We start from the raw sequence: 24,589 nt of genomic DNA, 5'->3' as shown, positions 1-24,589 counted from the left end.
TGAAAAATACAATATACGCGATTTAGATCAGAAATTTATCAATAAAGCCTAAACATTCGAAATTTGTTTTATAAAATCCAGTGAGGCAATACTGCCAATATACTCGTAATGGGAACTTTTGAACCGGGCACTATCAGGGCGGGATTTTTTTAGGTTATATAAGAATATTTGACGAAATCTCTTGTTGATCAGAGTTTTTGTGTTTTAATAGATACTACTGTTGACCTTGTATATAATAAGTACTTCTACTATTGACGAAGCCTAATGATGATCTTTTGTTGTAAATTTAACTATTTCAATTTGTTAACGTACCTATGAAATAAAGATTTTTCTTGTTTTTATTAAATTCCAATGACACCTTAATAGTATAGGTACAATGTCGAACTAAAAAATACAATTAAGTGTAAAAGACTCGTATAATTACTAGCCAATCAGCCGCCATTTTTTCAATTATCTAGGCATAAACGGCAAAGTTGTTTTCTTCTTTGCTTTTGGTTTCCCTACACCCCAAAATCGCCTCGGTAAATCTTTTCCGTGCTCGTGATCTTCATCGTCGTGCTCTTGATCAGAGGGCTGCTGCTCTACGAACCTTAATCTTTTGGAAACGTTTCCAGATGGCCCGGCAACTGGTTCGGTTTGCGTGAAGGAACTAAATGAAGAACGTAAGCGCTGTTTACGTTTTTCGAGCTTATCATCACGTATCGACTGCATTTGGTCAAAAATAGTGTTTCTCAACTCAGTCTCAGCATCAAATGCAACGCTGCCAAGCCGCAAATCATACGGCTCCGATGGCATACTCCCCTGGATAGACCCAGACCTAACAGCCTTGAAAAACTTCATCATGTTCAACTCACTGACTTGACTCGCATGTTGTGGCACCCCTTCCGTTATACTCGTTAAATGTTCGGAACCTGTTTCGAAATCCTCGTTAAATATTTCTTTATTTCTTCTCATTTTAGAACAAACAGGTTCCATTTTGCATTTAGCAGTCATAATTGGGGGCGCTTGGTAAGGCTGCAGTGAGATGTGACGCTGGCGTTTCAACCTTCCGTACGTCGCTTTCGAATTCAATTGCATTTCCAAACTATCTCCCGTTTGTACGCCTATTTCAGATAAATTTGTATTCATTTTCTTAAGTTCAACTTCAGAAAATGAGAACATTTTCATTTGTCTTGACAGAAAAGAGTCTGTTCGGACGACTGCCCCAGAGTCACGAAATGTTGTTTTCTTCCTACAGCAGTTTCTGAAAAAGCTTATTATTTTCTGTATCGTTGTTTCTTTTGGTTTCAATCCCACCATGTCGAGATCGGTGTAATAGTAGAAATTGGGCATTATTTTTGAGGCGTTTTCGATATCATTGTGGGACCGCATCACTGTATCTAAATAGAGCCTGAAAATCATCAATTTTGGTGAATAATATACATAAATTTATACCCCGACCTGAAACTAAAATGAAATGCTTTGTAAACTTAAATAACTACGTTTACTTACACATTTTCGATGCCATCAGTGTAAATAAAGAAGGCATCAGAAACCTTCGGCACGCACCGCCTCAGCCAATAGTACACCGTATACGATGATGTCATCATAACGGCAAGAAATGTTAATGCCGTCAGGTATACGTTCTGCTGATTCCCTTTGTCTGCTCCACAGTAGAGCCTGTCTTCGTCGTAAATTTCTATGAAATAAAATTACTTCCAATAAAGTATACGACAAGAACACGCGAAATGTCACGATAATATTTTACCTTTCGTTTATATCGTGAAGTAACCATAAAACGCGACGATTTAATCATAAAAGTACAATAATTTAACTGTTGGTTCTTACCCCAGGCACCACAATTAGGCACACCGTCACAGGCCGTCACTGTATCGACGCATACGCGAGCTCCCTTAATCTGACATTCTAGATAGAGATCAGGGCAATGTCCGCCGCTGTTGACCATTGTACGTGCAGGGGTCGCTACCACCGTCATGCGCTTCAACTGGACATAAACAGAGGAAGTTTATCTTAACGTACGTAACCTGGATCTATAAAATATTAAACCAATGTACACATACAGCGAATGTACCACCAGCATACTTTAACCCAAAACAAACCAATTCAGTATCCAGTCCGAAACCATTATTTCTTGTTATCTTGATTGTACTAGTATTAGTATCATCGCTTCACTTTTTACTTAATAAAATCCATCTTAAATACAATACCGTAAAATTGTTAATGGCAAGAACAATCCTCGAAGCATTGAAAAGGTATACATTGAACTCGGCGTGCTCCTTGCATAGGTTAAAAAGCACAGCACCAACGTAGCGGCGCATGTACCGCAGAACCATGTGCCCGTATATCTGATGACGAATACCAACGCATTAAGTACGTAATGTCAACAAAATTAACTTTACAAACACAAAAATCTCCTGCTCTAATTACTACTAAAACTACTAAAATGAACCTGCTCTCGGTGGCAATTATTATTTTCATTATTTAAGTATTCGAGTATATTATCTTGAAATATTAATTAATATTTCGCGATAATATTTTTATTTCATGATAAATTATATTGAAATATTAAATAATATTTCATGATAATATTTTAGAATATTCAAATTATAAAAATTGCCATCGTAAATGAGGTAGAGAAAACTAATCTCATAATTACCCGTTAACCAAGTAACGTTTACCAAGTGACGCGACGAACAAGTCGTGGGCCTGGTGGTACGCGACACGTCTGTCCATAACAGTTGCAGTGGCATTCAGAGCTTCAAATCACAAAAATCTGAAGGGTACTGCCACTGCGCTCTACACCCTGAGACATAAGTAGACAAGTCCCATGTGCCTGTTTTCACCAGCACCCTTACCTTTCAAAACCGTAACGGAATTGGCAGAAATAGGTAAGGTGGCAGTACTTCTCTGGACGAACTTTTTCACAAGAACTCTGCTACAACTAAGAGTGGTTACACACGGTGACTTTTAGCAGTGATGCAAACGCAAAATTACATCACTACACTTGCGATGTATAGGCGTTTGCATCATCTGTCATCTTTGAATATTGAATAAGAAATTGATGCGGTACTGGGGAGCGCACCGTGAGTTTCTACGATACGACGTTGGGCCGTGCGTCATGGCACGTTGCGATATCGTGTTGTTTATTTTTACGTAGCTCGTCGTAGATTTCCACGAGACGACGTCGCATCGTGAAAGCACGGAGTGAAACGTAATAAATTATCGTACAGTGTTAGGAATTCCGGGGAGTCTAATTTTTTTGTTTCATTAACTTCGTCCTTGAATGTACATAACAAAGACTCGACAAACGCATAGGCATTACATCCATTTTGCGATAGCTTCATTTGTAAATTCTTTTTCTCAAACATGCTTGGAAAACGAATACGGCCAAAGTCTGCAAAGTAAGTATGAAAAACTATTACTGTCCGCCTCTCTAAACTTTTAAATCTACCCACATAGATGTAATCTTATAAACCACAAATGTAGCGATGCAATCGCGAGTTTATATAACTCTCTTCAGTAATATTAACAATTATTTACTTCACCGAAATAACTTGTAACCAAATTGTATTATTAATTTTAATTTTAGCTCTTAAGAATTATCCTTTATTACACCCTTACTGGGTGCATGTAATATTTTAAATGTATACGAGTCTACCAATGCTTTCTGGCCAGATGGGATGACATTTAGAGAGTTCGTTCACCTTAGTAGGAGAAGACCGCCAGCACAGGATACTACGGAATCAGTGAGTGACATTTTAATACCTACTGTATGGAAAAAAACTCATTAAAATAGTAAGTTACAATTGTAAGAACGTAAAACGTAGCGCCGAATGTGTAAGATCTTTGTGCAAGGATGCCGATGTGGTGGCGTTACAGGAACATTGGTTGCTGCCGAAGAATCTACCATTTCTTAATTGACAGAGATTTCAGCTATACTGGAAAGTCCGGGATGGAGCCAACAGCGGGCATAATACAAGGTCGTCAGTGTGGTCGCGTGACTTTATTGTGGCGAAAATGTGCGTTTCAATATGTGTCAGTCGATTGGTGTAATAGTGAACGTATTATTGCTATTAAAGCAACTACAAGTGATCTTCGCGACATTGTGTTCGTGTGTGTTTATATGCCTGTTAATAAGGCCGTGAATTTGCCTGTGTTTACGGAATGTTAACAAATATAGTAGGCGATTTTAATGTATAATGTATAATTTTTAAATATTAGGCGATTTTAATGCTCACACAAAGACACTATTTTATAGGGAACTTATGTGTTTTTGCTCTGAAAGACAATAGGTGTTGCGGACAAGGAAAAGCTAAATAGTGTACTGAACGCGCACACTTTGTCTGTCAGGCCACAGGTAGCAGTAGGTGGTTGGATCACTGTCTAACTAATCAGGCTGCATGACTTACAGTTACAAGTGTTAATATAGTATATGATGTGTACTGGTCCGACCATTACCCTTTAATAATAGAATGTAGTCTTGGTTTAATTAGATCTAGACCTAATGTAACCTATGAGAGTTCAAATAGTGTTAGATGGGGGCTTAGGAGCCCAGAAGAAATTGCTAAATATTTAGACATTTGTAATACTCAATTAAAGTGTGTAGACTTTCCCTGTGAATTTCAAAAATGTGCAGACAGAATGTGTAATGTGAGTCAGTCACAGACATGTTATAGATAAGTTCTAAGAAAATATTATTTCTATTATAAGACAAGCATCCATGACTAGTCGTAATGGAGAGGCAAAAAACTGTAATAAATATAAATGTGTTTTGGGGTGGAACAACGTTCCCGCACGAACGTTGACACAGCACATAAGCAAGCTCGATTGGATTTTCAAGTGTATATCCTCTATGGGAAGCCTGAGAGTGGACCCATATTTGAAAAAATGATATTAAGTCGTAAAATATTTAAATCAAAGCTTAGGTACTGTCAGCAAAAACAAGATCAAATCAAAATGGACATACTTGTATCGCAGCACTCAGCTAAAGAGTTTGACAAATTTTGGAAAAGCACAAAAAACCTTAATGGTAGGGTGGAATACCGGTAAGTGTAGAAAGCATAAGCGATCCAAAGAGTGTTGCGAATATGTTTAAAGATCACTTTAAAATTGAACAGTTTTTGCCAAGCTCTGGGGTGTCTGATGCTGAGCCCTGTCATGTGGAGCAGCCTATCAAAATCACTGCCAAAGATGTGAGATTGGCAATTAATAATATGAAAAGAGGCAAGTCTCCGGGATATGATGAGCTCAGTATTGAGCACCTGAAACATGCAGGGCCACACATTAACAGAGTTTTGTCTTTGTTATTTACTTTCTGTGTAAGACACTCATATTTACCACCGGATCTGATGAAGACTGTAGTTATCCCGCTTGTTAAGAACCGTACTGGTAACACGGCTGATAAATCCAACTATAGACCAATCTCACTAGCGACAGTGACAGCTAAATTTCTGGACAGGATATTAGATGTTCACCTAAATGGCCAAATACTATTGCACGACTCGCAATTCGGCTTTAAAGAGGGTTTATCAACCGAGACTGCCATTTTGTCACTAAAATATGCTGATCAAAAGAGAAACCCCGGTATATGCCTGCTTTTTAGACCTTTGAAAAGCTTTTGACATAGTGTCATATGATATGCTCTGGACAAAATTGAAGAAAGCGGGCATATCACCTGAAGTAGTTGGTATTTTCTCACATTGGTATAGTAATCAAAAGAATGTAGTAAAATGGGCAAATGCTAAATCTGATGAGTATGTTTTGAGCTGTGGCGTTAGGCAAGGGGATTAACCTCGCCTAGACTTTTTAATTTGTTTGTTAATAACCTGATTGGGGAGCTGTATGTCGGATGCCGTATTGACAACACAAGCGTTAATAACATTAGCTATGCGGACGATATGGTGTTGCTCAGCCCTTCAATCAGTGGTATAAGACGACTTATATGTCATTGTGAGACCTATGCTGTGCAACACGGTTTAAAGTACAACGAGAAAAAGAGTGAGTTCTTGCTGTTTAAGGGTAAAATTAAAGAACCAGCCTATATACCACCAATACTTTTAAATGGGGTACCTTTGAGGCGTGTTGCACAGTTTAGGTATTTGGGTCTGGGTCGTAGTAATTGTGACAGAGGACCTAAAGACGAGGGAGACAGAGAGGGAGCGCAGGGCGTTGTCTGTTGGAGGCAATATGTTGGCTCATAGATTCACAAAGTGTACGACTGGAGTGAAGCTCACACTCTTTAGAGCATACTGCCAAAGCTTCTACACATGTGCTCTATGGTCCAACTTTACGCTGAAATCGTACGGCACATTGCGAGTCCAGTATCAGGGCCTTGTTGAAGCTTCCCCGTTTCTGTAGCGCATCTGGCATGTTTGCGCGTGCTAGCATGGATGATTTCTATGACATCATGTGCAAAATGTCCACTTCGTTAGTACGAAGGGTGAGGGGTAGCAACAACGACATCCTGAAGATGATAGCAGACAGGATGGATGCAGCTATGTTCCGGAGGTTCACTCAGTTGCATGTTCTACGTGTGAGTCAGTGGACCATCTGGGTGGTTGGGTTCGTCCTGTTTGTTATATTTGTTATATTTGTAACTAATTATTAGGTACTATTTTTGTGATTGACTACTAATCCTAATACTAACATAGTTATAAGGTGTCATGTTACTAACTTACTAACTTGTATATGGACTACATTGTCTGAAATAAATGATTTTTATTTCTTTATTTTTTTTATTATTTAATGCAAATGAATAAATAAATAAATATATTGTGTATGACCATAGGGTGTCTATAAAAATAAGTTTTTCGTACAAAACTGAGGGCATACTTGCTTGTGTCGGGAGCATGTAATTAAATTAAATCATTTAAACATTCTGGGCGTTTAGCACTTTTCTCGTTGTAGTTGTCTGAATCTTAGGAGGTTAAGCAATTAAAGTAAATTAAGTATATTTATTTTATATATATTATAATTATATTATAATAATATTTTCAAGAAATTTTTAACTTTGTACAAAATAAAATTTAAAAAAATTGTGTTTTTGTGTTTCACCTCTCAACCACCATTTACTAATGGTACAATAATAATCATCACACAACTTCTGTATGTAGAACATTTGCGTCTAGGTGTGGATTTAACTTCTACGGAAGCGTAGGATGGCAAGCGGTGGTCATATAGGTCGCATAACTCGTAAACAACGACTTTTAAAACACTGACCCTGCGATAAAAGTATGCCCAGGAATATGTCTCGTCTCGTATATAACCATGTACGAGACATTAAACCTAATACAGTACATAAAAACTTAATTGGATATCAATATTCATAATTAATTGAGTTAGACTCGGTTTGGCACAATCGGTTCGAAGGTATTTTTGTGTTTGTTCAATCTTCATATCAATAATCACTCAAAACTATAATCCATTTGTTTAAGTACTTAACTAAATGTAAACAATCTTGATACATCTTTTTAATGAATCATATGCTTTACAAATCAATAGATATAAAAATAGGCATGCAATTTCATATGAAGCTAAGATGTATTTTGTATTTCAAAGTAAGTAAAAATCATTTTATTATTGTATATTTCATTAAATAGACATCTCAAGATTGTTTACATTTAGTTAAGTACCTAAACTAGCGATGAAAGAGACTCAGTCTTTTAAGGCATTTTAAAAAACCTCGACTAATTTTTAACGCCTCGCGACTTGTCTAGTCTTTTAACCCTCACGTCTGAGTCATAAAACTAAAATTGAAGACTAAACCCTAGGAAGCTTAAAAGATTTATAGGACTAAAACGACTAAAACTACTGGTCCTTATAGCCTGGGGAGTCGCGAGTCATGAGCCGTATGGCGTGATTTTATTTCTACCCACAAGATATTTATTTTACGCTTGATGGATGACGTTAACGTAGCTTTGGTCACAGAAGTCAGTTAACTATAACCAATTCAAGAATTTGTTTTTTTGGGAATTATTTGTTTCTTTAATATAAAAATGAGTGGACACAGAACCCAATAGTCAAAGTATTTTATCAAATTTTAGTGTCTGATACTGTCGTTTGACCAAAATAACGAATGAAACATGTATTTATTTATGAACGTATTAAGTGGAGGTCCACAGTCTCTGCCTACCCCTGAATGGGTGGCAGGCGAGATTTTTATGTATATATTTGTTATATGTATTACAGATAAATTGTATCGCACTACTGTGCACGGATTTCTTAAGAAGTTTAAACAAAAATACCAGGACTTCATAATAAGATAATTGGTTACAGACCAGTATTACACTAAATAAAAAAAAGAGCACGTCGGAACTGGATTTCCGTAGACTTTTAAATATAAATATTTAAAAGTCTACGGAATGTATGTATTTCATTATTTTAATTTACTCGCAGAAAAAGTATTGTATGCAATAATTAATAATTTAGGTCTTAAAATCTTGTACCTAGTGCTTAAATCACTCTTTTAATACTAATTTTTATTATAAGTAAATAAACATGATTATTTACTACATACTACGTCATTTTTATTCATAAACTTCGGATTTAATAAGACATAAAATAGGTATAAGTCCATTGCAAACAACTCGAGTCGTTTAAGTCGTTCAAGTCGTTTAAGTCGTATAAGTCTTTTAAGTCTTTTGGTATAACGACTGAGTCTTATTAATAAGAACTCGAACCTCCAGTCTTAATTTTAGAGTCGAGTACTGTAAAATGGAGTCGAGTCGTTATAAAACGCCTTAAAAGACTGAATCTCTTTCATCGCTAACCTAAACAAATGCACTATAGTGGAATATAACTGCCTTCGTGGCCGAACGGTTACCATGCTGATCTGCCATCGTCGCGGTCGCGGGTTCGATTCCCGGACCGGGATAAATGTTTGTATGGCCTACATAATTTATTTCTCTCGTGAGTTTCGGTGTAATTTGTGGTTGTCTATGTGTGTGTCCATGGCCCCTGCGACACAGGGTTTCCCTAGTGCGGGGCTATGTTGAATGTATATGTGGGCTATAAGTGTGTGCGTTATTATTAATTTCAAAAAAAAATCATGGTTAGTAGAAACATCATGGTATTCAATAAAATTTAGTAGCAGCAGAGCTCCTTGTGGAAGAGTTCATCCAGGGTAGTAGTGCCACCTTACCTATTTCTGCCGCCAAGCAGTAATATCAACATTACTGTGTTCCGATTTTGAATGGTAAGGGTGCTGGTGAAATTACAGGCATATGAGACTGGTCAACTTATGTCTCAGGATGAACGGGCGCAGTGGTAGTGCCCCTTAGATCTTTGCAATTTAAAACTCTGAGTGGCACTGCAACCGTTATGGACAGGCGTGTAGCTTACCATCAGGCGCACGACTTGTTCGTCCCGTCACTTGATGATATAAAAAAATTTAAAAAAAAAACATACAATACAATATGACAACATATTGTCAAAATATTTTTTCACAAAATATTTTTTAAGCAAAACGTTCGGATATAACTCCATATATAAACGCTTCTTCATCTTTTTAAAAGAACAAGTCATCAGATTACTAAGTGCTAATGTAGACAGAAACACGTACCCCATCATCCTGCAACTCGACTAACTGTTCGAAATCCTGGCGATCGTAGAAATGATAAACCGACTCCATGGTGGTACCTTTTATGGGTCCCTGAGTCAAGCTATGTGGACGAGCACCCTCGATAGGAATCACACTCACGTATCGTTTTGGTCTCGCAGATTTTGTAGCCCTTCAACATGGGAGAGAGCAATTTTAATCATTTCGTACTCTTAATATAAAGTCAAGTGTGCCCACGTCAAAAGAGCGTTTATCTCATGAAATTTAAAAAAAGAATACGAACTACGTTAAACAAATTATTTTTATGTGAAATTTTATTCTTTCACACATTATTTGATTTTAAATTCGGGACTTAACCGTGTATAAAAACATTTTATTTACCTCGACGTTTCGCACGTACCTATTGCAATATCCATGGTCTCGAAGGGTCTGAAGAGGCGGGTATCAACATCTTCTAGCTGTGCGAGTTTTTCTAACTATCCGCACTTGATATTTGTGCACTGGGGTCGTCACTAGACCGACACACAACACTGACGATATCCGGCAACGTAAGGGACATCAAGTGAGTAAGGAAGATCCCTTCCTTACTTCCAGTCCCTTCGAGACCATGGACGTTGCATTACGTCCGAAACGTCGAGGTAAATAAAATATGTTTTTTTTATACACGATTAAGTCTCTAATAATCTCCTATTTCAGCATAAAAAGTTATCAACTAATTTCGCTTGAAAAATCTTTAAACCTCTCTCCTGAAAATTTATCTTTTTGCCTATGTGACCTTATTACACCAAGAGTGTAATTTTAGTTTTAATTTATAATTCATGTAGCAACATCGAACTTTTTTATATAATATCAAGTAACGAGACGAAAAAATCGTGCGCCTGGTATATTTATTTGACGGATTATACTACGAACAATCGCGCTACAATTACTGTATATGATACAATAATATGTATATTTTCGGTAACTTTTTGACCGAATTTGATAAAACATCCTCTTTAGCGTGAATGGACGTAAAAAACAATGACGATGGTAAAATGTTATGTATAGCCCTCCTTATTACAACTAGCTAATCTACGCTGAAAAGGTAAAACGTCTATCGTGCATTATGAAAATATTACAGGAGAGCGCTTTAAAATATTATTTTTAAGAAAGAAAAATCTCTAATTTTTTTTTGTTATATGGCAAACCTAGTTTTCCATGTAAGAAGTAAAATAAGTCATAATTTTTTTTTCTTAAAAAAAGACGTTTTACCTTTCCAGAGTCGTACCGACATTTTTGGCGAAATTGAGTCATTGACATATGTTATGGAATCTGCGGAACGAGATCTACAACCTCTTATAAGTGGTTTTTTGTATTTTATTTAGCTTCTGTTTTATGGTTAAGCAAAATCAGTGTAACGTAAATGATATTTTACAAATAAAAAAACTCTAGGTAATATCTCGAAAGTTAGCAAAATGCAAATGCGTTAGTTATGACAAGGAGGTCTGCGTAGCTCTGTTCAGAATTGTATGTTGTAATGTGACGTAGAAGCTGTAGGTAATTTCTAACTTACCCGCGCCTTTTCTTTCTCCGAATTTGATTTTGATCGAAGGGTGTGGTTGATCCAGCATTGGTGGCCAAAATGTCGGCCATTACTGGCGCTGCTTTCACCACGTTTTCAAATGATTTGTGATCTACCATTGGTCCAGTTTGTCTAAACGTAAAGATAATATTACAAAATAGTGTAGGTAAAATAATTCCTATTCGCTCCTAGAGCTTCTTGGACAATCAAATCGTTTAATACTCATTTGATGCTTTCTCAACTAGGACTGTTTTTAATTGTTGCTTCAAAGATAACAGAATGGTGTTAACAATGCAAATACTCGGCCAGCTAACAAGCTATCTAACTCAATGTTGGAAAAAAGACTGCAAAGCGGAAATGGGACTTGGCTTGACACGTCTGTCGCAAGCACCCACAGCGATGGCTCATACAGCCACTTGGTGGATGCCAGAGAACGGCCGGTGACGACGAGGTGGACCAAGAAGAAATGGGATGACTTGGATGCATCTATAAAGGACGGGCCTAACATTACGTCAGACCGGGAGCTGCGGAAGTCGAGAGGCTTTTTCCCAGCAGTTGAATACAACAGACTAACTAAAAAAAATTTAAGGACAAATACATCAAGGGACATGACGAAAAGCTCGCTCTAGGCGTACATATTTCAGCCAAATTTAGAATGTTCTTAAAAAGGTCGGGCCAAAAGTATCAATAATAAACGGATGTATATGAAAAGATTGATATGAGTAGAAGATGTCTACCCCAGAGGGAGAAGGGCGTGATGGACTGCATGTGTGTCAATATTTAATGCTTTTGAAAACCATATGACAGGAAAGCTTGCACCAAGAAGTAAGCAGTTTTAATTTTATAATATTTGTAATTGTCTTATTTATTAATAAAATATTCGGCACACTGCCGTCACGTAAACTATTTGTACAAAAACATTAAAGGTATGTTATTGTCAGGCTACAGAAAACAGAATAACTCAATTATTTAAAGAGTCATTTCTTCGTAAATATTTAAAACAATTCTTTGAATTTTAATTCAATCCGAAGAGTGTTAACTAAATGTTTTAGTACGAAATATGTCTACTTGCCTCTTCTCATCAGACTTCTTTGTATTTTTCGTAACATGTAAAAAAGTAGAGTTGTTGATAGTGGTAACTTTAGTCACTATTTTACTTGTTACATCTATATTTGGAGGTATTAAAGTCCCTTCTTTGTCATACGTCAAAGGATTAAATGCTCTTCTGTCTACTAATTCATCAAGTTCATCTATTGTTGTAATTCTAGCTTCGTTTTCCGTGTTAACGTTTTTCGTTGGCGTAACGTGAGTTTCTGTAATTGAAAATTCTAATGTAGACGTGAACGTGGTTTCTGTAAGTTATACAGCTACCGGTAACATATTATTTATAGAATTTGTATTATTGCTAGTTTCGCTTAGGATATCAATACCGTTGACATTTATATTGAGAAGCAAAGGCATTCTGACGAATTTCGGTAATCTGTTGAATATGTATGGCTAACGAGACTGAAACTGTCTTGTCCTAAAGAAAACGTAACTTTTTTATGAAACCAAGCAACGAGACGAGCAAGTTGTGCGTGTGGTGGTAAACGGCATTTCTGTCCATAACGGTTGCAGTTAAATCACAAAGATCTGAGAGACACTCCCACTGCGCCCGTCAGCCTGAGACCTTTCAAAATCAAAACGCAACAATGCGCATATTACTACTTAGCGGCAGAAATATGTAAGGTGGCAGTACTTCCCTGGACGAACTCTTTCGCAAAGAGCTCTACTCCTATTAAAATCTTGTAGTCAACGATTGGTTTTATTCAGTAAATAACTATAATGGGAGTAAATATTGTTCAAAGGATCCACAAAAACGTAACCTTAACTGGACATAATAGAAAAGGAAAAAATAATAAGGTTCCCTTACCCTCATCAGTTACAGTAATATAGGAATCATCATCTGTAAACTCATTCTCGAATTCAGTTGGATGGGTATCGTTAACCATACTAATTGCCTCCCGTAATACTTCTTTACTTGAACTCTTGTTCAATGATCTTGTGGTAGCAGTTGTTGATTCAATTGAACTCAAAGTTGTAGGATTTTTGTTGATATTTGTTATTTTATTATTTGTTATCGTTTTGTCGAATGATGTTTTTACTTCTTCGGAACTGTGTAACACCGTTAAAAACTTATTTTAATCATTGTTTAACATTTTTAAATAGAAATGAAGTTAAGATGTTAGGTGTTTCAATTTAAGCGTAAGGGTTGGTCAGTTCAATACTCAACAATTTCATTTTTTTACAACGTGCTTATGTTTGAAGTCCCGCCATCTATGTTTTCTAAACAAATTAATCGTCAATGCGAATAATAATTTCATAAATAAAAATAAAACTCGTGTTTTACAAATAAACTTACATAACTTAAAACCTTCAGTTGTCTACCCTTGCTTTTCACTACATATCAACAATTTTATTCATTTATTTATAAAGCATTGGCTTCAGAGCCATCAGCTTAATGGTAACAAATAATCAAAAAAACGCACAACGTAATATACATACATAAACTAAAAATTAATTCGTTTAAAAAATGTGACTATTAAAACCCGCCATTTTCATTTCTTCTCTATCAACAGCAACATTGGAAGCTTTTTTTTAATATAAAAGTCCATGCGCTTAAACGTTTTTCTATACAACTTTGATAGCTTCAAACTAAAAAGCGTTTCAAAAAGCACGTCTTATTTAAAAAAAAACACTTTTTTTAATATTATCAAGTGATGAGACGAACTAGTCGTGCTCCTGATGGTAAGCTACATGCTTGTCCGTAACAGTTGCCACTCAGAGCTTAAAATTGCAAAGATCTGAGGGGCACTGCCACTGCGCACGTCACCCTGAGACATATGTTGACTAGTCTCATGTGCCTGTAATTTCACCATCACCACGTTTAAGGCTCAATTTATATTGCGGCGGCGCACAGTGGGCCCAAATTGATAATTCTTGGATATAGCAATAACTTGGAGAGTAATTTCTTAAAAAGTTGATAGTTTCGGAGAAAAGAAAAGATTTCTTTTTGTATGGAGAAATATACATTTTATTTTTATCTCAAAATATGCAAAAAAGTAATGTACGTGGGTTAGTTACAGTATAATTCCAATCATTTTGTATGTAGAAAAAAAATTTTTTTCTCCGAAACTATCAACTTTTCAGGAAATTATACAAGAATAAAAGTTGTTAGGAATGTTATTATCTATCATATAAAAAAAATAGCTCGATACTCCATAAGTTATTCCTGTATCCAAGAATTATCAATTAGGGCCCACTGTGCGGCGGAACAGAAGCGAATTTTTGTAACGATGTAGTTGTACATGTACATCGTATTGAATCTCACGTGATAATAAAGTCTTGTAAAGACATCTCGCAGTACCGCATAATACGACTTATAAAATTAATTACTCTAATTTACCTTTCTTCAATTAAACGGAACAAGTCTTCACTCCTTAAAATCGGTGTAGCGCTCTTTGTTGTTGTATCTGTTGTGGTTTTAATATCTTCGAAATTATTCGTCTTCATGTTGTTAAATAGTGACCAATTTGATGCGAGATAAGCTAAAATATTAAGCTTTCTTAGAATGTGTATTACAATAATACCTATAGTTGTACAATTACATCATGCATCAAGTCAAGCAACGAAATTGTAGAAGCACAACGCAGAACTCTCTTATATTACGTGAGTACGTATTAGGGTAATTGTCAGATTAGTTGTCTCTACCTAATTTCGGTGGCATTTTTTATTATTTAAGTAATCGCGTATAATATCGTATCTATCTAATTTTAAGTTAATGATAGTTGCAGAGCAGATTAAGAAAATTGTTCTACTATTCCAATTGACAATTTTATACAGGTATTACAACTTTTATCAAACTAACTACTATAAATGTAATATTCATACGAGTTAAAAACCACAGAACAATAAAAAACAATGTTTAGGATGGATCTTTCAAGAAGAAGGAAAAGTAGAAAATCCATAAATCCATAAAACATAAATATATTACTACGTTGCAAAAGTGATTTTTTTTCTTCTATAGTAAGCATATTAATAGCATACCTACTATTTATTTTAATCAATGCCATGTAAATACGCTATTTAGAATAAATACAAATTATTAAATTTTTTAAGCTGTAAAAATTTCCAAAAAAATTATCAATACAAACAGATATCGAAAGTCTGAAAATAAAATCCGAACTATGTGGCAAATTATACAAGATGAAACCAATAAAAAACCCCATAGTACACATCAGAATATAACACTACAGTCGAATAACGATACTATTGACGACCCAGAAGAGGTAGCGGTTTATTTTAATAATTTCTTTGCATCAATAGGTAAGGCAATACCAAATCAAGTACAGTCTCCCCTTTATACTGATAACTTAATTGAAAATACCTTTTTCCTAAAGCCAGTAGATTTACAAGAAACATATAACATTATCAAAAATTTAAAAAACAAAAAAAGTTTTGGAATTGATGAGCTCCCGTCCTCGCTAATAAAAACATGTGTGTCTGAGCTAACCATCCCATTTACAATACTCATAAACCAATCATTTAAGGAGGGAACTTTCCCAAACGCGTTAAAAACATCCTTGATTAAACCCGTTTACAAAAAAGGAAATAAATTTGATCCAAGTAACTATCGTCCCATTGCTCTGCCTCCTTCATCATCAAAAATAATAGAAACTGCAATGGTAAAACGTCGAAACTCCTTTTACGAAAAATATAATATTTTCAACGATTGCCAAAACGGCTTTAGGAAAAATAGATCAACCATACTTGCAATTTACAAATATTTCCAAATAATCCTAAACTCAATAAATTCAAAAAAACATGCAATTGGGCTGTTACTAGACATGAGTAAGGCTTACGATAGGGTAAACCATAATGTTCTGTTACACAATCTGTATATAAGTGGAATTCGTGGAGTGCCACATCAATGGTTTAGGTCATATTTAGAAAATCGCTCTCAAATTGTAGAAATCCAAAACACAAACCTTAACACAGGAGAAATTAAAACATACAGATCTTTTGAAATACTAGTGAATAGTTCCATCCCACAGGGCAGTGTTTTGGGATGTACACTCTTTTTAATCTACATAAATTCACTTCCAAATGTACTTAATAATCAATGTACAATCTTTGCTGATGATGTCTCAATTTTATTATCATGCCAAGACGAAAATGAGTTGAACTCTAAATTGGACCCTGTACTAAATAAGATCACAAATTGGCTCGACATACACAACTTGGAAATTAATATTGAAAAGACAAAACTAATACAGTTCAAGCCCTATCAAAAAACCCCGTTAAATATTAATTATAAGTATAAAAACCAATCTCTACAAACAGTAACATCCACAACGCTGTTAGGTGTGGAAGTTGACACGAACCTTAGCTGGAAACCGCATGTTGAAAAGTTAGCAGCTAAACTTTCTTCTGCGACTTACGCACTGGGTCATTTAAAGAGGGTCACACACTTTAAAACAGCCCTGGCAGCATACCACGCGTACTGTCATGCCAGATTGAGCTACGGCATCATATTATGGGGAAATAGTACCGAAATCGACAAAATCTTTGTACTTCAAAAAAGATGTATACGCATCTTATTCAACCTTCAGCAAACAGACTCATGTAAGCCTATATTCATAGAAAACGGCATTCTTACTCTGACCTCAATATATATATTAGAATCATGTAAATTTGTTAGAAAGCACTCACATTTGTATTCCCCGATAAAGACAGTAAAACGAAATAATAGAACCCAAAATAAAATTAAAGTACCTTTTTCTAAATTAAAAACATGTACGGCTGCTCCACATTCCATGGTTATCAAAATATACAACGAAACACCGAATCATCTTAAAATTATACGGAATTATACAACATTTGTAAAACATCTACAACAATTCCTTATAGAGAAAAGTTATTACAGTATTACTGAGTTCTTCAATGACATAAATAAATAAAATACCTAAATTTTAGAATATTTTTAACGTTTCGGTTAATATATTGTAATGAATTTAGACATTCAAATGCAAATAAAGAATGGAATGTCGACAAAAAAAAAAAATTGGACATGAAATAATAAAATTAACATTTAGAAGTTGACTTTAGCCTTTATATTTTTATTATCCAAATTATTATTCATTGACGACAACATTGTTCGATAAAATTGTTATGTGAATTAGAATTAATATAGTTAACAATAGTATAATGAAAAATTTTATGAATGTAATGACAAAACGCTAATTATTAATATGTATATAAAATGCATATCATAAGTACTTTGCAACGCCCTTACAGGGTATCGCATGTAGTTCCTAACATAGTTCTAAGATACTATAACACTACATGTAAAAAAATTCTTCTGTTATACTTTACCTATAATCCTAACTTATTTTTCACTAAAAGTTAATAGTATAGTTATACTTTCTGTATAACCAGATCAATCAAACAATTTAAAAATTTAACACATATCGTATTTTATATTTACAATGCAACAGAAAGAATTTATTACTTCATCACACTTCTGCAAATGAATTCTGCAAGTACGGTCGCATTCGCCGTTGTTCGTTGGGTCGAAGGAACCGGAATATATTTTTATTATCATCAAATTTATGTTTATTTAATAACAATTATAGTAAGCGATATAAAGGCGATATAGTCTTTATTAGTAATATTTTTCGTCCTTCAGGTATGGCGTCTAATTAGCCATTTTGCTACTTCATTGATTTTTTCAATCATTTTCTTTTTATTTTTTTTTGTCGTTATGTGTTCTTTCGAAAAAAGCAGAAATACGTATTAAACTACGTAAATAAATAGATATAAATATTTATATGTATGAAATACAAAAATAAAAAGTATTCTATATTTTTTAAATGTAGAATAGTTTTTAACATAAACATAATGTGCCAAAAGGTGCCAATGATTTCCATTTGAATTCTAAAGACAAAAAGTTTTTCTCTGTTCCTTCTGTCTGATGTCACATAAAAATGCTGTGTTTTCCCTGTTAATAGGATTTTTCATTGACTTTTTACATTAAGATAGATAGATATTCAAATTCACATTGTATTGAATATTGTAATGTTCTGTTGGGATACCAAATAAATAAAGTAATAATAAATAAATTTTCGTTGAGTTTTTATAGTTTATACTACATACCGCTGGAATTGTGATCAACATTTGACATTCTAAGTAATAAGTCCGAAATATTTCTCGAGTTTGACTTCTGTATATTATCGATTCCATCCTTCACGGAACCTGTTGTATTGGTGAGAGATTTCATTAACTGTTCAACATCATCCCACTCAATATTCTTTGTTGTTTTATCAATTGAGACTGCTTGTTTTTTTATTGTTGTGCTGTCAATTGTATCGTTTAAATAAATATCAACGTTTTCCTCTTCATAAGGTGATTTTCTTGTGAAATGTGTTCCCTTTTTAGGTAAATAATTTCTTACTTTGGCTGTTTTGTCCAGTGAGTAAGAGAAAGTTAATCTGCAAATTGTTTCGGTTAATTTATTACAAGTAATTTAAAGAATGTAAATATTTATAAAATAATAAATTGCTTTGAAACTTTCTTGTGTTTTATTTTGTTGTGTTTTTTAATTATCAAAGATTTTAACTAAATAAAATGAAAAAAAATATAATACCTCATTTTATTTATAATACGTAGGCCAGGCAAGACGAAATATTATTTCAAACATACTTGTAATGGAAGAGCACAATAACCTTGAACACTACACTTTGCACTTTAGGCCGTCTTTATAGATAGCGGCATAAAGTTGAATTCAAATGAAGTCATGTCAAGTTTGACATTGTCTTGAACCTGTATACCTTACGTCTTTTGAGATACCAGTTACACGCTATGGTCCACAAGTTCTAGAACTGTCTTAATATCCCAATATAGGTTGTACTTCAGTTTTGAGTTTTGCATTTTCAATATAAAATGCACCTTTGTATAAAGTCCAATAACTTGAATTGAAACTATTTTAAGAACAAGCTGTAGTACAGGAGTACCTACATGAAATTGAGCAACAGCGGAAATCGCGAAATAAAAAACTTTCTTACCAAAAGATTACACGACTAAAATGTTATAGTTAGTGGACTATGTACATTATAAGCGTGATGTACAAGTCAAGCGTAGGTAGGTATCAAATTATTATTATTACCTAGGATCTGGCGTAAAGTCTGCAATATCGTAATCGAGCTGAAAGCGAAGCCCTTTATGTTGCCGGGAAGATGCGCCGAAATCGGTGCCGCCAACGTGTAGTTTGTCTAACGACGGCGACGACTGCATTCCGAACTGTACCACTGGCATTACTGACGTCGAATACTCTACACCCGGCCTTTAAAAAATAGTAACGTATAATAATACAATAATGCAAATGTTTTTAAATTAATACCTAAGTTGATTGATAGATAGATAGATATATAGATAAAATGTTTATTGTGTTGCATCACACACATAACAATATAATACAGTAAATGAATTAAAGGAGAAACAGAAATCAAAATTCGAGAAAATGAAACAAAAACAAACAACAAAAGATAAATAGGAAATGAAACTCTTTTTCCGGATTTAAATCGCCTATATTTGTTTTTTCAAACAAACCGACGTTTCGGGCTCTTTACAGGTCCCATGGTCACGGTTGAACCGTTTCATTTCCTATGTGTAACAATCGCGAAAACCTAAGAACTCGATAAACAAAAGATAAATTTAAAAAAAAAACAAAAACAATACTAACCTAGTAATCAATGGCTTGTGTGTGCTGCTGCAAGTCAAATAGGTATAATCGTAGCATAATGCAAAATTTGCCAAAAAGCATATTTAATTTTCAGCCACTACCTTCGAGGGTAACGCGTTGCGGTGCATCAAAAATAAAAACATCGTAAGTGATAAATATTATGTATAATGAATTAATTAATGAAATTATAATTGTTTGAAATTTTAATTACATTTTAGCTACGTTGATTACAGGATTACTATTCTTATTTTATAAAATTTTGTTATTGAAAGAATAAAAATTGTAAAAAAATATAAATCAAATATTTATATTTTTTTATTCTTCAAAAAAAAGGAAAGAAAGGAAAGAAAGGGAAGAAAGGACGGGAAATTCAACAGTCGAATCTGTGTTGAATTTTCTCCGCCTGTTCTTATTTTACTCATATGCATTTACAGCGTGCGGATTGCGGGAAGCGAGAGACGAAGGATCTCGTTATCGACTAGTTGAGACTTCCTATTTTGCAGAGGTGGCCCTATTACACCAAGGACGCGCATTTTTTTTTTTCATTACGCTTTATTATGATCGCTAACCACCTCTTTCTTTGTGGTCAATGATCCTGTAGAGTGACGTGCCACCTAACTCTGTAGTACAATATTGTTAGTATACGAGTATAGAGGTTAATAAAAGGACATTATTAATGACCCGCGTATTTTTATGACCGCTTCCTGGTCACTCACGACTAGAACTTGCTCCCGGGAATACCCGGTTCTGGAAATCCCGGCACTGGCGAGACGCAATCTGTCCCGGTACCGCCGATTATAGATTCCCGGTACTCCCGGTTATAACAAGGACATACCTACCTATTGAGCTATGAGTAATACCGCCCGTTGCAACTTCACACGAGCGTACGTTACTACTGCCATTATAATGCTACTTAGACTTATTACTTAACTACAACGTGATTTTACGATATGGTGTTATGTTAAATTTAAAAGTAATTACTCGTATCTCTCAAACAAATATTTTGAATAAAAGCCTTTAGTTTGATTAGAGAATGAGGTTTTTCTTAATTATTTATGGTGTTATTATTAGTAAATTATTGAATAGGTACGGTTAACCCGGAAAAAGTATACTTACTGCTTTCAGTTTAAGCTTTCAAAGAAGTACCAGGACCACCTGGAGCAAGTACCGGTACCGGTTCGCCAAGTCCTACTCACGACTATCCCATTTATGACCCGGAAATACAACTAAGGCAACAAAAAGTTACCTACTTTGGAGCAACGTCGTAAAGAAGATCGAAATTCTCGTGAAACTCAAAAGCTCTCTCGGGCAAAGAATCACTCTCCACGTATCGTCCAGAAACGTTCATAAGCGGTACTTCGATTCTGATGAAATCACCTTCATTTTGTTTATAAACTGCTTTGGTTTTTGCAGCATTGGTGGATGCGGTAGTTGTTTCATCATTACTGTAATACAATAATATATTGTATAATGACATCGGGTAGTTTGCCTTATTCCAGTGTGACCATCGGGTAGCTAACGAATTTTATATCTACGTATTTTGCTACAATAAAAAGGGATATTGAAAAAAGATCATAACATAAATTCAACCAAAAACTCCGCACTTACATAGTAAGACAAATATGGTAACACTATTCATACGACATTATAGATTTAATTAGATTTCTGTGATTCATACGGAGCATCGCGGCTTACATGTGTGCACCGTGTACGGACGCACACATGCGCTTATAAGTCTAATACTACCTTAAATGACTTTGGTTGATTCTCACTACTCAAAGTATATTGGGAGAGAAAAACGCATTGAATTGGAGAATAGCAAAATCAACCAATAAAATAATTGCTCCTTATAATAAAATTTAGGCACTATTTATAAAAATGAATCTTCATGCGTGAACAGCCACCCTTAGAGGTAGATGATTTTCTTCAAAATTAAATAGGACCATTATGGAGGCACCCTCTTTCCAATAAAAAAAGAATCATGAAAATTGGTTCACAAATACCGGAGTTATCGCGTAACATACATACACAAAAAATCATACAGTCTAATTGAGAACCTCCTCCTTTGCAGTCGGTTAACAATGTACAGAGGAGTCCGTAACTGTCCCATTGTCACCAAGAAGTAAGAATCAGATGAGGGGATCCCATGGAAATCGAAAAAGCCGATAAGCAAACTTTTGTGGTCGGTTTTTTTTTTCAATAAAAAGTTACAATTATTTTTTTAAACGTTCAAGTCGTGTTTTCTAATTTCCGCAATTTTGAATTACACACATTATTTAATTTCGTGTGCGATATTGTGGATAAATACTTACTAATCATAATCATAATTAGCTGTTGTCGTCGTTGGGGGCCGAGTTGCCACCGTATATACAACGGGGGAACTAGGATTGTTATGCTTCAGTACGGAGTCGGGTATCGGCCCCCAATAACCGCCGAAGGTTTCTCCAAACTCGTATACTAAAACTTGATTCTCGTCATCGCTACATGTGAACTCATTGTTGTTTTGGGACGATACTTGAGTCACTAGAATAATATTGCTTCCTGACTCCGTTCTGCCAAATAATTTAACTTTTGTAGATTCTGACCTTCCTTAAATCTCAAATAAAGATGAAGATAAATTTATTTCAATATAACTTAATCTTATACAATACAAGTAAAACAAATCTAAATAAAGCTGTTATAGTATTCAAATAAGCATTAAGAAGCGAATCTAAATTATACATTATTCCAAAGCTACACATTATATGTATTTTTCTTCCACTCTCCCCCATCAGCCGTCATTTTTATACTCACATCTTTCTTATCCATGTCATCTTTCACACAATCCATCCATTTTTTCTTTGGCCTTCCTTTCCCCTTATATCCCTCCACATTCATACCTAACACTCTTCTTGGCACATGACATTCTTCCCTCCGCATGACATGTCCATACTAAGCTAACCTAGTACTCCTCATCTTTTTCGTCACTGGCGCCACTTTCAAACTTCCCCTGATGTACTCATTCCTTGTCTTATCCTTTCTCGTTTCTCCACACATCTATCTCAACATTCGCATTTCCGATACATGCACAGTTCGTTCATCCTCCCTTTTCATCGCCCAACATTCTGATCCATACAACATGACAGGTCTAATCACGGTCTTGTAAATTTTCCCCTTTAGCTTAAGAGGTATTCGCCGATCGCAAATAGTGCCTGTGACCTGTCGCCATTTCAACCATCCTGCCCTTATTCAGTTCTTAACGTCGCGGTCTATCTCGCCGTCGTTCTGTATTAACGAACCGAGGTACCGAGAATCGGAGCAGACTGTTAGGGATACACCATCTAAGGCAATATTGGTAAAACTGGAGGCACCGCCAAAGTCGAGGAAAAGCTGTTCGGTTTTTGACCGGCTAATCCTCAACCCGACACACTCCAGTCTTACCTGCCATTTTGCCAGTCTGCTCTGGACCTCAAGCTCAAGAGCATCCTCCCCGACAAGTACAATATCGTCGGCGAACAGCATGCACCAGGATGCCTCCTCCAGTATGTCCGATGTTAGAGCATCCATAATCAGGAGAAACAGATAGGGGCTTAAAGCCGATCCTTGGTGTAAGCCCACGGCCATATTGAACTTGTCGGTAACGCCGGCTTCAGACCGGACGTACGTACAAGTACGTCTACTATATATAGCACGGACAAGCTGCAGGTATTTCCCAGGCACTGTCTTCTCTTTCAACGCCCAGCACAAAACCTCACGGGGTACTCCGTCGTACGCCTTCTCCAGGTCAACGAACACCATGTGCAAGTTCTTGTGCACACGTCTATATTTTTCGCACAATTGGTTATAGGTTAGAATTGAACTGTACTATTTATAGTACTTTACAAATCCGTAAATAATCTCTAGCGATTATACTGATCGTTCAAATCTATTTTCTTCGTGCCTCAATTTGTAGTTAGCAACTCTTGCCGCAGTAAACTCCTGGTACACAAACTGTTATAAATACTTCGCTGAAATAGCTTAACATTTATTGCAGTTTAAAATAGTAATATAATATCTATCTTAAGTGATGGGACGAACATGTCGTGCGCCTGATGGTAAACGACACGCCTGTCCATAACAGTTGCAGTGCCACTCAGAGTTTTAAATCGCGAAGATCTGAGGTGCACTGCCTCTACCATCACCCTGAGACATAAATTGAAAAGGCCCATGTGCCTTTAATTCCACCAACACCCATACCCTTCAAAACCTAAACGCAGTAATGTTCACATTACTGCTTGGGGGCAGAAATATGTAAGGTGGCAGTACTTCCATGGACGAAATCTTTCACATGGAACTCTACAGCTACTGAAATGAGTTTAATTTAAGAATTGGTGTACCTACCTAATGCTAATATAGCAGCTATAGGGCACATCTAGCTGAGAGAAGTGCAGAATCTGCGAATTAGCTTCCACCACATGTCTTCCAAGAAATACCGACGGCATCACGCGTCGTCTACAATGCTCTGACAAGTCAACTTGATACACGAACTTGCGAACAGAGAGCCCCCCTCGCACCGCATCTAACCAAATTAATATTAGAGATGCGTATTTAATGAACCACATCTTGATTATGTTGAAAACGGTCATAGCCGCATTGATTTGATGAAATAAAAACTGTCACCGGTTGCATGAAACTCCATTTTATTGACGATTATTAGTACAGATCTCTTTTTCTA

General features: G+C 35.5%; 1 protein-coding gene across 1 annotated transcript; it reads right to left on the bottom strand.

Annotated features, from left to right (window-relative positions):
• Positions 1–312: 312 nt before the first annotated feature.
• On the bottom strand, positions 313–24,476 carry LOC113233413. The gene is made up of 14 exons (XM_026468543.1): positions 24,256–24,476; positions 22,209–22,448; positions 21,147–21,341; positions 19,321–19,497; positions 18,312–18,646; positions 14,563–14,704; positions 13,030–13,271; positions 12,190–12,430; positions 11,109–11,249; positions 9,560–9,728; positions 2,208–2,345; positions 1,828–1,984; positions 1,492–1,678; positions 313–1,390 (listed from the first exon to the last, which is right to left on the bottom strand). Exons 1-14 carry the CDS (start codon positions 24,474–24,476, stop codon positions 451–453), a joined length of 3,525 nt encoding a protein of 1,174 aa, XP_026324328.1. The 3' UTR covers positions 313–450.
• Between the last annotated feature and the right edge of the window lie 113 nt (positions 24,477–24,589).

This window comes from Hyposmocoma kahamanoa, unplaced genomic scaffold (assembly GCF_003589595.1).
Source record: "Hyposmocoma kahamanoa isolate Upper Pololo Valley unplaced genomic scaffold, ASM358959v1 78, whole genome shotgun sequence".
Classification (NCBI taxonomy): Eukaryota; Metazoa; Arthropoda; class Insecta; order Lepidoptera; family Cosmopterigidae; genus Hyposmocoma; species Hyposmocoma kahamanoa.
The sequence above is the reverse complement of the archived record's forward strand: the minus strand, read 5'-3'. Positions and strand labels throughout refer to the sequence as shown.